At 33.6% G+C, this 18,356-nt stretch overlaps 2 protein-coding genes across 2 annotated transcripts; one reads left to right on the top strand and one right to left on the bottom strand.

The window, feature by feature from the left end:
* The first annotated feature begins 5,996 nt into the window (after positions 1 to 5,996).
* Positions 5,997 to 12,903, top strand: LOC109861266 (dual specificity protein phosphatase Mpk3). The gene is made up of 4 exons (XM_020440830.1): positions 5,997 to 7,813; positions 9,563 to 9,748; positions 9,933 to 10,175; positions 11,868 to 12,903. Exons 1-4 carry the CDS (start codon positions 7,423 to 7,425, stop codon positions 12,239 to 12,241), a joined length of 1,194 nt encoding a protein of 397 aa, XP_020296419.1. The 5' UTR covers positions 5,997 to 7,422; the 3' UTR covers positions 12,242 to 12,903.
* A 4,283-nt stretch (positions 12,904 to 17,186) lies between these two features.
* LOC109861267 (phospholipase A-2-activating protein-like) lies at positions 17,187 to 18,315 on the bottom strand. The gene is made up of 2 exons (XM_020440831.1): positions 17,894 to 18,315; positions 17,187 to 17,581 (listed from the first exon to the last, which is right to left on the bottom strand). The coding sequence occupies exons 1-2, from the start codon at positions 18,275 to 18,277 to the stop codon at positions 17,246 to 17,248; spliced, it is 720 nt and encodes a 239-aa protein (XP_020296420.1). The 5' UTR covers positions 18,278 to 18,315; the 3' UTR covers positions 17,187 to 17,245.
* Between the last annotated feature and the right edge of the window lie 41 nt (positions 18,316 to 18,356).

The raw sequence follows: 18,356 nt of genomic DNA, 5'->3' as shown, positions 1-18,356 counted from the left end.
TTTTGGTCAGCACTTTTCGAAATTCTTTTCAAAAATTATTAAAAATAAATTATGTAAATTATATATCAAGAAATAGGAAATACTACGTAGGATGTACGTGCAAAATATTTTTTAACGTGTAAATTAATTCATGTATATATATAAAAAATTCGAATTGAATAACAATTCTAAAATTCGTATAGAATGCTACTTTGCATCACATATACGCATACATGAATTTAACCCTTCAAGTTTATACTTATGGCGTATTATTTTTGTTGTATGTAAATTATATTGTTTTTTTAATAAATAAATAACAAGACATACATTAGATATTTGAAAGAAGTTTTGCAAACGTTGTTTAATATTTTAATTAAATTAAACAAAATGCGATAGATCTACGATTCACTTTTAAGATGTCAAAAAAACTTATTCAGAATTAGAGTTAATATATAATTTTGCAACTCTGTACATCTTTGTTTTTCTTCAATTAATGTAAAACTAATTTTTATACAATAATGCGCTACGATCGAAATCTTTTCAACAACTTCTAAAAAATGCATTAAGAGATCTTCTACACATATTTCACAGCAAATACCAATCTTTCGATTCATACTTGAACGACCTCGCAATAGCGTGGTGAATTATCTGTAACGAGTGGCTCTACGGACGAGGACACGTTACGGCTGGTCAGTTATCGCGATTAAATGGCACAGCGTTCGTGTACTATGTGCTGTAAGAGAGATCATCGTTTAAAAATACATACTCTGACTTTAACAAAAGAAATATCATTTCGTATCCGCGCGAGCTTGTGTATATCCAGCAAATCGATTGTAAATAATTTTGTAGATATAATTGAGAATTTATATCCAGACGAGTGTTTTTATTATTTTCGTTTTTCTTATTGCTTTTGCGCTCACGGTGATATTTAATGAGGCGCGAGACGCACTTAAAAGAATGGCAGTCAGTAAAAGAAAAGCCAAGTCTTACATTACCGATCGCCCCATCACCGATTCATAGAACGTAACGGTATGTCAACGGAAATGACTGAATGGACTTACGAGTAGAAATACTACTATGTGTACATCTTACCTAGCCTAGCGTGCGCGCGCGGCCATACACATGAGACGTGTCGTAGGCCAATAATTCTTTGCTGCATTATGTTTCCTTGTGTGACAATGAATGAAACACGAGCGTTCGAGAGCTGGGACACACATAAGCGGAATCGTAATACATTACGAGACCGCAGTTATAGCTTCCATCGACCTTGCTTGCGTTGTCTATTCGTTAGAGTAAATAACATCGATAGACTCGAATAGAGAATAATCGTTTGTATAAAGAAATTCTTCAGAGTCACTCAATTTCTCGTTGATTAACAATTAACGCAAAAGATTTACACCGAGTGATGCAGTCTTTATCAATGTCTTTTTATTTTATACTTTTTATCAAATTATATGTTTCAGTTGCCCACGTAGTAATTTTCTCATGTTTTAACGTAAGTCTGTGAAGAAAAATGCTACGCGTTCTTTTGCAGAGTTCAGATCTACTTGCGAAATTCTGATTGTGTAACACTAGCGCTCCCAAGACCTCCGATTGCATCGCGAAATAATGCCTGCTAAGGATTTGCCCACCTGTTAAGGTCATCAGCAGGCAGGTATCGCTTACGTCAACCCACACCGTACGCATTATCGTTGTAACCGATGCTTGCACGTTCGCGCGCACAATTTTTCTTTCGTTTTGTATGTGTTTATCTTATGATAAGTTCGGATCTGACGCGCGGCGATTTTTTGTGACGCAAGCGTAGTGTGCGATAGCTGCGCGCGCATACACATATACATACTTTACAACGCTATTTATAAACAAAGTTACGCATTATACACCGAAAACTTTCTTCCTCGATTTCTGGTTAGTATCAGAGAAGTAGTACAACAGGCATCTCACTGAGAGCCAACTGGAGTATGCATTTTGGCACAGAGCACTGATTTCAATGTTCACATCTATTATTTATTCACTTTCTCTATTTTATAATGTCGAAAATAATATAAATGACTCACTTTTTGCGTGAAAAATTGCTCAGCTTGATATGTGTTATTTATTACCTAACTTAAAGTTGTTATAATATTTGAACGTTTCAACTCTAAAGATCATCAAAGTTAAATTTTCTTTATGTCGGGGGGAGGGGGGGGAGCGGAGGGGGAGAAGAAGGAATCAGTGCTCACTCCCTAAAGTGTAAACTCTAATTTTTACTGATACAAGTCGTAAAAAAAGTCTCGATATTTTTAAAAATACAGATTTTACACTGAATCAATTTATATGGATATTTTTAATCTGTTTAAATATATCTGTTTGTCACTAGATTTATTAGAAACCGGTTATAACAATAATACAGAAAAGAATGTTCCACTGTTAATAATCACATTTCATGATCATCTAGTCAGAGATTCGTTAATCTTACGTAATTCAGTTCGCAACGTTACCGCTTAATTAGGTTTAATATCTACTGTATGCTATTCTACTATGATAGAAAGCGGCGGCTTCGTAGAAATGAGCAAGGATCGATTCGATTCAGTGACCGAAAGTTTGATTACTGGATCGCGCACGAGTTACGTATGAGTTTATCTTAAAGTCAATGAACTGCTTATTCTCGCGACTTAGCGTCAACATTATTAAACGATTGATAAATTGATGAGATACATTGTTCTTTTACAAGAGCGTTGAAGATCGCTTTGAAATGACACGTGAAGAGAAAATTTCCGTAAGTATACAAAAAAAAATACAAAACTAAAAAACATTTTTTAAACAATAAAATCCATTGTTGTGATTTCAATGCTAATCATACATTGTCATCGATCTTGTCATAGTTGTGTAACAGCTCCGTTTTTAGATCTTAACGTGCCTTTCTCCTGTAAAAATGTGGTCTATAAATATTTCTTAACCTATTAGCGACTTTGAAATGTCATTCAAAATGGAAATGATAATACGAAGCAAGCATTATCATATTTTATTTCATATATCTGAATTAGTCTTGAAATGAGATATTTGTAACGCGAGCCAGTTATGGCATAAACATAAAAATCGCAGGTGTCACTTTGCACGAAGTTCTTCATTTGTTCAAACTTTCGAACTATCGCGTTATAAGCGATCATTTACATTCGTGGTCGCCCACATCAGAATTCGTTGTACAAGCAAAAATGTTATTGCCAAACTTAACATCAGATAGCAAGTGAGAGTACTTTATTTTCGAAAAGGTCACGATTGAGATATTGCGCTGTTACTACACGTATTAGCAACGGTTACATACGTCACAAATGTATGAGGGCGTAGTAATCGCGATAGAAGAATATATCTCTATATATCTCTTAAGCCAAATTTGCAGAGAATAAATATATCTCAAAGTGACAAAAAATAGAACAAGAGATGATAATTGTGTGTTCCATATACATATATAAAGATAGAAAAAGAACGAACTTTGTTTTGTCTTCATATAAGAGTTCTACTTTACATCTTAACGTAACATTCCTTTGAAAGTCTGTTCCGTTCTGGAAGGATATGCGTAGATATGATATAAAGACAAAATATTTCAAGAAATCCTAGTTTTAGCAGAAATTTTTGTGTGAAAAAAAAAAACTATTCGTCACAAAATAGATATATTTTATCGTAGTTATTTATTTTTATCTCTCATCTTTTTATACAAAAACATTTGATGAGTCACTGAAAGTCGATCATACTGGAAATCGATATTAAAAATCACAAAATTCTCGAATAGACATTTTCTCATCGCGAACAAACGGACATCCCTCTTTGACTTTAACGTTAAAGCCTTCACACTCTGAGCGACATTGATGCGTGTAAGAGAAGAAACGCTCGCGTTCGCGCGGAAGGGTAATACCGGGTGCTTACCTTTTATCCAGCACCCACGCGAGTTGAATTCAATTTGTTGATGTGCGTTAAAAAAAAAAGAGAGTTGGTGTGGAAGGTCACAGACGCTCTTTCCTAACCTCCTCTTTTCTCCCTCTCTCCATCTCTATCAGTCTTTGCTCTTTGTCCCGGTTTTCCCCATCCTTTTTATTCCGCCCTTCGAGCTTCCGCTTTTCTCTCCGCTATGCCTACATTCGTCTCTTTCAACCCTCGCAGTTGCTCTTGAAAGGGGTAACGCGCGCTTAAGCGCGATAAAGCAGCGGTCGCCGCGTGATCGAACGTGAAAATCTTCAACGACAACCGTCCAAATGAATGGAATGCCGACCCACGCTTGGCACGGTCGTCTGATAGGCTGTCGTTCCCTCTTGACAAAATGAGAAAGAAAGAGAGAGAACGATAAGCGAGCCCAGCCGAGCCGAGCCGAGCGTGGTGAACGGGTGAGTCCGAGGACAGACCCGCGTAAACGGCTAGGGCCAAGGCCGTATTACTCGCTGGCACGTCCTCTCGCGTACTTTACTTTAAGCCCTTCAACTGTGCTTGTATAGCATACATAATATATTGTATCCGGTAATAGACGTGTTTAATGAGCTGTGGATGTTGTTTCTTGGTAAAAATTGAAAAGATTTTTTATTGTGTTGATTTTGAAAAACAAACATCTCGAAAGAAAATAATTACCTTAAACATTCTGCAGAGAAATATAAAATATTAAATATACACACAGAATAGAAATTTATATTACATGTGTTTTGTCTTCATGTTAATAGAGAGTAATCGCAATAAGGCATGTAACGCACAAATAATTTATAATATTATCCAACATAAACATTTATCAGTGAGACGATATGTTTCTGGATAATGTGTTGTGCATGATTGTAATATATTTCAATTAATAATATATAAAATAGCGAGCTGCAGCATAAATTAATTAATTAATAATTTCAATATTATCGGGATTTCTATTCAATATTATTATTAAACATTCGCACTCTTAATATATGTACCTTCTCCAGCTATGTATTTTTTTCTTTAGATTTTTATGATCGAAAAACAACAAATCTCTCTCTCTTTTCTTTCTGTATACATAATTAGTGTCGTAATTGTATTATAACTATTATTATAATGCAAAAGTGTTTACGTCTTAAAAATCGTCCGTGTTTATTTTTTTAATGCAAACTTACGTAGAATGTCTATACGTATTTCCATGAAGCCAAGATTGATCTCGTGAGGTCATTGTTTTGTCATATATCTGGGGAATCGTTAGTGAATATTATATATAGTATATATGTATAGTATTACATGCAACGAGCTTAGGCTTGTACTACGTGAAGACGTCGATACTATTACGCAACCGCGTAACGCGATATCGTGACTTATCGATTAGGAACAGACAGTTACATGTGATAATGCGCGTACAAATATTATAATATTTATACATAAATTACCGTGACAGTAATCTCTCAATTGATCTCTGACAACGTCGCGAAATGAATGGATGTATCATAATTATGATAAATTGAGAATCAATAACAATTAATATTCGCGAACGGAAGAGCTACTTACGCGTGCACATGTATATAATAAATAATTAACAGAAGGAAAATGGCGGTATTGATTCGATTGAAAGAGACGGGAGATAGAGTTCGGTTCTTTCTCTCGAGAGAAGGAACTAACATCTCGACGTAGGGTGACGGATACGCCTATGTCGGCCCTGTTGATGAGCAGCACGTGCACGCGAGTGTGCGTGAGCGTCGAAACGAGCAGGGATATACTAGCCGTATCTCTCTTTCTCGCACGAGCTGTGATAATGTGCGCCCACGCACGGATGAGAGAGTGCGCGTGTAACATGCGGTGGGTTCCGCTGCGCTCCCCTCCGACATCCCATCGTGAAGCCACTCCAGCCGCTTCAACGACGGCTCAGTCAGCACCGACCCCCCGACTCATCTACTACCCACGCCTCGTTAATGAAAACATCTTTTGTCAATGAACTGACGTCAGCCCGCGCGACGATTGGTCGACTCCGTGAACTCACGTGACCGTTGGCAAATCGCGTTGCACGGCGGCTGTACTTCCCCCCTGCGCGCGACGCGCCGAGCGCTGCTGCTCCATTCTCGACGAAGGGACGCTAGAGGTAAGGTGTGGCTTACGGTGGGAAGAGCGCGACACGAGTTAGGAGAATCGTGAAAACAGCACGAGAGAAAGAAGGAAAACAAAGAAAGATAGGATAGAAAACGCGAGTGAAGGAAGAATTTTAATGTGACGTACTTGGATGTGTTTTCTTCATCAAGAAAATCTGCTGTGGAAGAGAAATTCAGGCTTGGAGCGATGCTGAAGAGATTTGTGAGGTGAGAGAGGGAGAGAGAAAGAGACATAGAGAGGAAACGGACATCTCTCTCTCTCTCTCTCTCTCTCTTGGGTGAAGTTGTGCGCGCGCGAGTTCGTAGCGTACGCGAAGATTTAAAGCTACATTCTGAAATTGGCTGCGTTCTAAAGGCGGGAGCGAACGCGAATGTGCTGTGAGCGAGAAGGATGGAATCGCCGTTGGTGCTGCTGCTGTCGCGTCGAGATGTCGGAACGAGCTTGGCTGAGCACCGAGGGTCGAGCGCGAGATAGAGTGCGGCAATCATGTATGATTGGAAATGTATTTCACGAGCGACGGCGAGCGTAAACATTTCACATCCGTGCCGTTAATTGGACGCGTCGTCTTGATTTACGAGGAGATCGATAACCGGGACGAGCTGGCGGCGGCAAAGGCAGCAAGAGTAACGACGGTGACGACGAGGACGGCGACGAAGACAACGGCTACATCGGTGACGGCGGCGGCGGCAACGGCACTGGCAGTGGTGGAGGCAGCGTCGGAGTGCGAGGAGGAAAGAGACACGGAGTAGGCACACAGGCGTAGTGTCGCAGGAAATGATGGCAACGCGTGAGATTGGTCGGGCCGCGCCGTCGACGGGTGAATGTCGCGCGTAATCGTTCTCCGGACGAAACACCTCCGGGGAACACGTTCCGCCACTCAATTCAAAGTGCCATTTTGTCATATCCAGTAAATATTAATCGTAGTAGACCTTCGTAACGAGTTCGGGACACACTCTATACACGCACTCTGTATCCATTACAAATTGTATCGTCGCGCGCTTATGTACATATATTACGGTTCTGTTCGAGAAGGACGCGCAACAAGGCTGATGACTTCCTCGGTTACGACCAGCGCAGTTTTACCATTGCAGCTCAGGGGTCGATGTATCAACGTCAAATCAAGCATTCGAGAGTTATTTGGAACGACGACAACTAATTACAGCCGTGATAATATGCATTGTTTATCACAAGTATTTTGTATTCGAGACTTACAGAGTTTGATGCTGTAGAGGCTGAAGAATATTTTTGTGCAAAAGACTCAGTGAGATTGAAAGAATTGTTGGGCTTGCTAGCTGTTTATAGAGCAAGATAATGCTATCCAAGAGATAAAAGCCTGCTGAAAGTGTCATTAAAAGTGTGAGAATAGTATAAATAAGTGAAAGACACAACATGCCAGGTAATACAATGGAAGAGGACCTTGTGGATCCAGAGTGGTTGTTCACAGAGCTTAGATCACCAGATGGTCCAAACAAGCTGCTTATCTTGGATTGCAGAGCAAATTGTGACTTCTCTGATACTCACATAAGAGGCTCAGTACCTTTGACCATACCTAGCATTATGTTACGCAGACTGGCTGCTGGTAAGGTGGACCTTTTGGCCACAATAAGATGTCTGGTCTTGAGAAACAGAGTCAAGATGTTTCTGTGCGGGGATGAGAACAGTAGAGGAACATTTGTATTAATTGGTGACTCTACAGATCCTGCAGGCCATCAGGGTGAAACTATACAAGTTCTAAGCCGGAGACTTAAAAACAGTGGAGGCAAAGTTGCCATTTTAATTGGTGAGAAATGTAGTTTTATATGACAGTACAAGTCAATTCTTCTCTATCATTTAACTCTTATTATAAGATTGTTTGATTATCACATAATTGACAATTTAATACAAGGTATAAACACATAAGAGAACTTATTTAGAATACTTTTTGCTTTTTTTCTATCAATAATTTTAGTTATATTTATGTTACATATACAAATATAATAAATACATGAGAAAGCTATAAAAATTCTATATCAATATAGTTCTATTATTATCAAATTTTTGTTAACAATTAATTTTAATATATCTTGAGCTGTTTGTGTAAATGTTATTTTAGCAAAGATTTTTAATTTAAATTTAAAACATCACACAATAGTGTCTAATTATAACTATCTATCTATATTATTTTATTGTATGCACATATGTGCACAGATAACACTAATAATAATGACATAGAAAAGCTTTCAGCAGTAACAGCTGAAGCACAGAGTCTGGTTGTGAATGAAATATTGATTTATGTGGGAGGTATTCCAGTAGTGAGCCAGACACTTTATTCTATAGCCTGCCTTTATCAAGCTTTAGGCCTATGTTCAATGATATATTTGACACAATGAAAGTCTATAATTATATGAAAATATATTTTATGAAAATATATTTATATATAATTATAAAGGAAAACCTAATTAATATATTGCTTTGGTTTATTCTTAAAAAAAGCGAATATTATAACGAACAGAATAACATTAATTTCTTGTTCTTTTTCAGTAGTGAAAAATGCATTTTCTACAATTTTATAATATTTCTAATAAATGCTAGAAAAATTGAATTATATAAATATTGTGTCTATTAAATTGTCATTTAAGTTTTTAATTTCACTTACTAAAATAGATTTTGAGTGAAGATTTTAATTTACACACTTAAAAATTGAAGTCTTTTAAAGTTAATAAAGTGAATAAAAAAAAAAAAAAAAAAAACGTACAAAACTAGAAATTGGTGTTTTTAAAGTATGAATAAAAATATGAAAGTAAAAGTTTTTGCATTACATATTTTGAATACAAATTATAAGTAACTATCTTAGAAATTATTTTATTTTATTTTTTATTTTGATACTAATCTAGAGTGTATATCAATTTATATCTTAAGTAATTAATTTATCATTTGAAAGCTGTAGTTTTGTATTTCCTTTTTTTTTCAATTTTGTGCAGTAGAGTAAGTTGAAGAATTTTTGTGTCTTTTTATGATTTTATATTTTGCATGTGAGAGTTTCGAGTAAACAATTTTTTTGGAAAATACTTATCCTATAAAAATTATTTTTTAATTATGTTTTGCACTTTGCAAGGGGATATCGTCAATAGTTTGTTCTAAAACCTTATAAAAATTAATTAAATCAAGATAATAAACACTAACTATTACATTATTGTAGTATTAGATAATTAACTATTAACTTCGTTTAATTAACAACAATTATTTAATTTTATAAAAAATGAATAAATTAATAATCTGAATGAACACATTAATGTGAAACATTAATTATAAGAACAAAACAATACGACGATTTGCCTATTTTGAAGAGATATAACAAAATATTTATTTTTATAAATTCTCTACTGTTTCACTTGTAACTACTCAAAGTCATTGTTTTAAGTGATGTAGAAAATTATCTTTTAAGAAATTAGCTATGTTGAGAATATTTCTAACAATATCTCATTTTCGTAAAATTTTTACATTAATGTAAAACACTATAGCTTTTATTATTATTATTATTTATTTGTAGGTGGTTTTGGCGCATTCAGAGATAGATATCCAGAATGGTGTGAAGGCAGTCAAGTTGGTTGTGAGTGTACCCCAGGTCAGGACAATAATGATGGCGAATTAATGGGGCTTAGATCTCTTCGGATATCTACGCCACCAACTAGGTCTTATTCAGATTCTGATAGTGACAGCACGTGTGATTCAGTTGGTGAGTACATATTTTCAAGATATATGCCTAGGTATGTGTATTGTATAAACAAGAAAAAATTGCATGAAAAAATATGTATGTATACATAATATAAAAATATATTGATAGAATACAAAAAATATTGCTAATGCTAAAGTGTTAGCAGAAACTGATGTGTAACAACCAAAGTTTCTCTGCATTTCAGGTCCTGAGGAAGATAAAGATTTCCCGGTAGAAATTTTACCTCATTTGTTTCTCGGTAACGCGGCTAATAGTGAGGATCGTGAGGCTCTAGCGCGACATAGAATACAATATATACTCAATGTGACACCGGATTTACCAAATGTATTCGAAGGCGTTGGTTCGATAAAGTATATGCAGATACCAATAAGCGATCATTGGAGCCAAAACTTAGCTAGTTTCTTCCCGCAAGCGATTCAATTTATAGGTAAGTCAACATATATCAATTTTTACGAGATATTTTTATTTAAAAAAAAATGTTAATAAAGAATAAATTATATGTGTCCGGCTGTTTCAGTTACGTTGATTATAAGATTTAATAAATTTGGAATTTGTATTTTTTTTTTTTTTTTTTTTTTCAGATATGAACCGGTTTTTCTTTTACATGTTATTATTTTGTGTAAAAAAAAGATTCTTCTTTTTTGCGAAACTTGTACAAAGTATACACGTAAAAAGAAGCTTAATTTGAAAATAAAATGAAAAAGAATTCTCAGCTAGTAATTGTATCTCGTGTACTCTTGTAACTTCAATAGAGTGTTTTTTTTTGTCAATGGATTTTTCCACTTGCCGGAGTTTATAATATTTGACGCAGTCATAATTTCACGTTATAACGTGTTCAACTTACGCACGTAACTAATTGAATAACAATCTATAATATGCAGTATCAGTACAAAATCAGTAAACACCTATTTGCAAATAATTATACATAAATAACAACAATTAATAATAATAATAACAACACACATAAATAACATTTATAAAATCAATAGTTTGCATTTATCAATAAGGTGAAAAGTATAAATAATTTTTTTATTACAAATCAATAAGAGAGCGATAATTCTCTTTATATCGTTTTTTGTTCGTCTTGTATCCTACTCGGAATGAGAAATGGTAGAATGTACGAATGACGTAAACTTTATTTATTGCACTTCGAAGCTTTTTCCGCATCAAATTCTTGAGTTCGGACCGCTTCTTAAACAGGAAATCCTGTTTAAGAAAGTCCCCGCGCGCAAGCTTCTGAAAAGAGGCATTTTTATAAATAGGTTCGCCTAAATAGAAACTTTCCCACGTGGCGGGCAAGCCGCGCTAGACAATTAAACAACGGATGTCCGGTTAGGTCGAGAGCTATACTTAAGTCTGAATGGCTTGGCATTGCTATTAAACTGGTCTGGCACTTTTGACTGTTCCGACATATTTTAGTGCTGCCGACTTCCTTTTGTTAGCATCATTTAAACGAATTTGTCGTACAAATTTGTATTCTATTGTTTTCTTCAGTTTTATTATTATTATTATTAACATTAAATCGGTTCATAAGAGCCAACGTTAGATGTCGTGCAAAACGAACATATATATATATAAATTATACACATGAATTTTTGAATTAAAATTTCAATTTGTAAGTTTATATAGGATGCTAGATTTGCATCATATATGATTTTTTATATATGAGAATGCCCATTTTTCCTACCTCTCTATCTAATTTAATAATATTGTGAAAAAAACACCTCTCATTATTATTTTCTAAAATTACGTGACATTTATAATATATTAAAATATATATTAATAACACGTTAATTACAGATTAAATTATTATCAAGTAAATTTCATGTATTTTATAATATACAATATTATCGTAATTTACAACAATATCAGATTTTAATCTTTCTAATACAAAGGTATTGTAAAAGATTGCATCACAAAAATGATTGGAGATTATACTTTAAGATAAAGATTAAATTAGCTTGCTGCATATTTTTGCATAATAAAAAAATCATAAAAATCATTAAAAAAGCGAAAATAATATTAAATTAAATAATATTAAATGGAACATTAAATGTATTGCAGTCTTTTAAATCAATGACTCTAGAATTAAAATTGCAATTTATCGCGTATTTTTCAGAGGAAGCACGGAGTTCAGACAAAGGAGTGCTGGTTCACTGTTTGGCCGGAGTGTCCCGGTCTGTTACGATTACCGTAGCTTACCTTATGCATAAGTGCAGCCTCAGCCTGAATGACGCTTTCAACTTAGTACGTAGTAGAAAGTCTAACGTCGCTCCCAATTTTCACTTTATGGAGCAGTTGCTCAGCTTTGAGCGGGAATTGAGAGATCGAGGGGGAAATCGACGTAATGACCAGAGATGCATCGGAGCATGCCGACCTGACGGCCCTTGTAACTGTCCGCCACCCAGCTTTCTGAGCCCCATTGATCTGGGACTGAGTCCCGATTCAGGAATTGAGTTTGACAGGTGGGCGGCGAGCACACCGGCCGAATGAGACGGGCCTGGAGGGACCCAATACAAGTTTTAGGTCCCTCCATCGCACGCGTCATCTTAAGATAACCCCGAATAGTTACGGGATAACGCGCTTTATCATTCTGATAATGCAAAAGACGACTATGAAAATGGTTTGTCTTCTCCTTCCCGATATATCTGCAGATAGAATAGAATATTAAGCGCCTTTGGCGAATATAATACATGTACCAAGATATAGCTTTTAGACGTATCCAAAGTTCATTAGTGTGCCGACAGTTTTTCTTTTGTACTTTCTTGTTTCTTCTTCTCAAACCTCTCATTCCAAGTATAATCATGTAGCTTGTACAGAGTTGTTCCAAGACTATCGCGATGAAGATCTTAAATGATATATTCCTGCAACCATTCTTAGACAAAAATTTCTAATACAAAAATAACAAAAATCGCAAAATCGTATTTATATTAGCCCTAATTTAAAATGTGAATGTAAATATAGATGTCACGTTAGAGTTGCAAATCTAATATACGGTGATTGTATTGGAGTTTTTATCTCAGAATATTCCAGAGAATCTGCCATTATAAAATCTATTCTGATAGTTTGAACACTCTGTATTCATATATGTGTGTGTATTCATATATGTGTTACGTACTTATATATATATATGTACACACACACACAAACACACACACACACACACACACACACACACAGAGAACATATGTAAAATATTTAAATTCTTATTAAGTTATAATTCTAAAAAATTGTATATACTGCAATATACTTGTTCAATACTCAGTGACGTTGTGTGCATAAGTGTATGCGGCGGAATTGCAATGAATCAAGAACTCGCAAAATATGTTTTAACAGAGTATAATAAATTTATAAGGAATGAGAGGATTAAAAAATAAAATGTTTAGAAAAAATATATATTGTCAATATTAGAGAATTATTTTCTCTTTATTAAACAATCAGCTTTTCAGCATATACGTTGGTTATAATAAAGCGAAGTATTTGTATTCTGCAAATGGTAAAGCTTGTCCGTCTTGTTAAAACTTTGGATTACGAAAAAATTTGATATGTTACGTTATGTCGTTGAATCACGAATATGATATAATTGTGTGGTGGATTTGAAGAGAGAGAAAGAGAGGGTAAATATAAAGAGAGTAGATATTACTACATTGAGACAAAAAACAATTTGTGTGAAAAAGAAAAAAGCTAAGTTTGACGTCCTCTTTTCTGAATTGTGGCAATGTACACTGAAAGTATTTTATAATGAGATTCCGTAATTTCTCATCGCGCAACAAGTCGCGTAATCGTAATAATTATACATTCTAACGTTATGCTTCCAAGTTTCGAGAAACGTATAAGCATGTACGATTGTAAATGCAAGATATATCGGATTCAGGCATTGTATACTCACGAGGTATGACGTAACGCGTATACCTCGAGAGAACTAAAAAACACACACATATACATATATATTTTAATACTTCTTCCCCCGAAAATCCTTCAATTAATGAGGCTGTGTTTATTTTACTGCAAGCGATATTTTATGCGCGAAGTAATCTCTAAACGACGAGTTTCCCACCAGGCAATCACAAGTAGTCGAAGATAAACATCACGCTTAGTATACTAAGTTCCGGGTACAAAATTAAGGGAGATTCTATACACACAGGAGCGAATTTAAGGCAGTTTTTTATCAGTCAAAAAAATTCAAATTTTCCCAATGAAAGAGTTAGAAACGTTTGATTGTAACGTCCGTACAAATTTCTAAAAAACACACTGACATTTTCTTTCGAAAACATTTCTAAGGAATCTGTGAAGGACAAGATCGTAGCCACTTCTTAAATCCGCTCCTAATATTTTACTCAACTGGTAGTTTGTAAAAAAAAAGAAATAAAACTCGGGACACACTCTAACGAGTAATTTTTGACGTAGTTTTTTGACATACATTGAAGTGACTTATCTCACCAAGGATAATCGCCTCAATGCATTCTGATCTTTGAGAAAGGTATATGCACGTCACCTCAGGTACATATGCCAGTAATTAACTTAACTTTAAGGAAGGACTTTTAGGAATCAGTGCATTTCTGTAGGGCATTCCGAATCTCTCACTGAGAAAACGTCAGGCTCGTCATCGGTAGATATGGCAGAGTTAGGAGAGCTTAGCAGAATTCGAGTTATCTGCGAAGTGACTATGAAGGCGTTATTTCACAATTTTAAAAACTTAAATCTAATTTTGAGATATTTGCATTTTATTATAAAAATTCATTTTTTTCATGTTCTAAGAATTCCTATTTATAACATTGAAACCCATTTCTTATCTATTTTCTCTATTATTATTATTATTATTATTATTATTATTATTATTATTATTATTGAAAGAATATTGTATGCACTTGTTATAAAATCTGTTGTATAGCAGCCAACCTGAGCTGGCACCTTATACGATAGAATCTTACACTGCGATGATTTATTATTAATGTTAAAATTAGCGTTATTAATATTAAGAATGTTTGATTAAAGTAACGCCTTCAAATATCAGTGTCACTTTTTTTATTAATCAGGTTCGTTGACAATTGCTACGTACAGAAATCTGCAAGATAATGGTTCCTGCACATTACATTTCTGCTGGCATCGGAGTACCATTAGTCCTTCGGATTTTTTATATAGACACTTTTTTACATGAGAATATTGGGCCTTTGTATTCGTATAAAAACACATACTAGACGTATATTGTGTAATAACTTGAGCGCGCTCTAAATTCAAATTCTGAATTGTACGAACCAGCACTGTTTCTATTATCTTACAGATCTCAGATATATATTGAAAGTTATTTTTGTAAAGAAAAAAAGAAGAAATGCATTCACATTCCCATAACAAGCCGAAATGGCCTGACACTTGTAACTATCTTTCATGTACTACTATTACTACTACACTACTACTACAACTACATATACTATATATATTGTGTGTGTGTGTGTACATGTACACATACATACATACGTACATACATACATACATATACACACACACACATATATGTATACACACACACACATACACACATATATATAGTTAATTGAGCATAATTGAAATTAATATGAGTGTATACAAGTGAATGTTATTTTTGGTGTAATAAGTAACTGCAAGAGTTATGGTAATTAATAGCTTTTGCCTATCGCAAGAGTAAATTGATATACAATTAAGGAAATATATATATATATTTGACGTTAATGTATTAATAATATTCTACTATTACACTGTTGTCTGTTATATGTTTACTGGGCGTGCGCGATGCCCAAGAAAATTTAATCAAATATATTATGTATATTATATATATAAATTATTATTTTATATTCAAACGTTGTATATATTTTAACTAATTTTGATTATACATATACATATATATATATATACATATGTATGTATATATATGTATATGTGTATATATGTATATATACACACACACACAACTTACCTGAACTCTACAAAAATAAAAGTCGATATTGTCTTATTATGCAGATTATTTACATTCCAAGTAACTTTTTACTTTTTGGGCTCAATTTGAGAACATGATAATGCATGCATCAGTTTACATCTGATATGATGATAATAATATAGTAATGTAAATTATTTAATTTTTATTATCTTAATGTAACAGACATATTAAGTTTTACTTGTAATATGTGTACTTGTAGTATGTTGCTACAATAAGTAAATTTTGTACTTTTCGCTTTTACTTCAAGATAAAATCAATTATAAAAATTGCAATGTAAAAAATGTTTTTTGCATTTTGTGTACATATATATTATAAAGTATACATATTATAGGTATCTTCAACAAACTGATTCTGATTGTTTAAGAAATATTTATAATGGAATGGAATTAAAGTGTATGAAAGTATATATCTTTTTTTATAAATCTCTTTCTAATACGTAATTTGATCTTAATCTCAAACTGATTAATCTGGCTGTATAATTGCAAATAATTGCTTTTTATGTTGGTGGTACGGAATACCTAATACGAATTAAGTAAATAAGTTTCTTCAGATATCATCGAAATATTTACTCGTGCAACACTTTAGCTAAGAAATTACGATATGTGTCTAAAGAAAAGTTCAATGTCTCCTGTCTTGTAAATAAACAATGTATATATGTGTGTGTACACACACACATACATGTGCAGAATAATTTTATACTTAAAAACCACGTAATATATTTGAATGTACTTTTGCATATTTTGTAGACAAAATAATTGCGCGTTTAAATATTTTTGTTACGTATATAATTAAATATTTTTGTCATGTATGTGTATAATTATTACATATAAATACGCAAAATAGTTTTGTAAATATTATAACATTACATGGAAGGGCACAATATGGTGTTAATATTAATAATATTAAAAAATGTATTTTGGTTAAAAATTTTTTTACTATAACTTACGATTGAGCAAACCGAATTAAACATACATGTGCAAACTTACTTTACGTTTTTAATCCCATCCGTTTCGATGGCTTTACATTGAATCTTGACTTCCTTCAAATTTTTGAACTTTGTAACAATTTTTCTCTTCTTTCGGTGTATACGTGCATAAGGAGCCTACAGCTCCACAAGTGGACTTTGAATCATCAGAAGTTCTTAAAGATACTTTTATTAGGAGAAAATGTACATCTTGGTGGTTTGTCATACGTTTTTTGAAGAGGAATCGGCTCGTGAAAATTTTAAATCTGGTTCTTCCGCTCAATAATTTCCGTACGAACTATCTCAAGCTACAGGCCGATATCTCTGTCAGAAGTAAATTAGCATATCTCTGAAAATCTAGTTTAATTAAATGATAATCAGTTTTATTATTAGTATCTTCTAATTTTTTTTTCAATTAACTAAGCTTTTATGACCGTTGTGTATAAATAATGCCGTATTATAATATATAAACATATATATATATATATATATATGTATATATATATATATATACACATATATACACACACACGCACACACACATATATACATATACATATTTTTAAACACTTGAAATAACCAAATCAATGATCTGCTTGGAACAATTTGCCACTTTGTTTGTTGTACTGACATCAGTTGAGTTTTCCGAAAAAGTTGCAAGTACATTTAAAGTAGATTCAGATTGTCGCACAGTGTTAATTAATTCGTTACGTTCATTAGGATCCGAAGTAGCGGCCAATAGCGTTCCTAGTCCAACTAGAGCTCTGAATATCGCTTCAGGTTCATTCAAGCGTAACAATATGGTAAATAATACATTCAAAGCTCTTGTTCTACCAGGCATATCATTATATTTATTTAGCGCTACAATTAGATTCAATATGTAAGTCGATATTGCAACCTGAAAGAAATACTTCATTTTACAAATCTTCTGCCGTTCTCGTGGCGTTATAAACAAGTGTGAATAAAAAAATAACACACGTGACTAATAAAATAACAGCTCAATATATATTGCACAGCAATTTAAACTATTATTGAAAGATCTGAGCAAATTGTACATTTTAATAGATTCATGTAGACTTCTAAATAAAAAAAGTAGTTTATATCAAAAATGTAAATATGCACTTATAAAATAATCTTAATCATTCGTGCAATTTAAGGCCTCTCGCAGAGGGCCTTATTTTGATAGTTCAATAATTATTTGATGACATACCTGATTATTTTTATTTCCAAGGAATTGCAGATTCAGTAAAGATTCGAGTATTTCATCTCTGTAATTAAAACCAAGTTTTTCTCCTTTTTCGTGTTGGAACATATTAGCTATTAGTCGAAACGTGAGCATTTGATTTGATGGAGTTGAGTCGGGTTTGATATGTCTTCGTATAATTGGCAGTAATTCTTCTGTACACAAATGGTCGTTTACTTCTTTGAGAAGTACAGTAAGCCTTGCTATATCAAGCGCTGGAAACACTATGTTGTTCGGCCAATCTAAAAGACTTTTTAACGCGCTAACTGCGCTAGCTCTAACTTCTTCGGTTATTCCTTTATCTGTGAGTTTTTCTATTGCGTCTAACTTTTCTTCTGATATTTTATACATGCTTTCTTGTTTCGCATTTAATTCACGTAATTTTTCTACAATAGTAAAATGAAATATTATCAAATTATATTACACTTAT

Source organism: Pseudomyrmex gracilis, unplaced genomic scaffold, assembly GCF_002006095.1.
Source record: "Pseudomyrmex gracilis isolate BER0280 unplaced genomic scaffold, ASM200609v1 scaffold_665, whole genome shotgun sequence".
Lineage (NCBI taxonomy): Eukaryota > Metazoa > Arthropoda > Insecta > Hymenoptera > Formicidae > Pseudomyrmex > Pseudomyrmex gracilis.
This window is presented reverse-complemented; position numbering and strand designations above follow the sequence as displayed.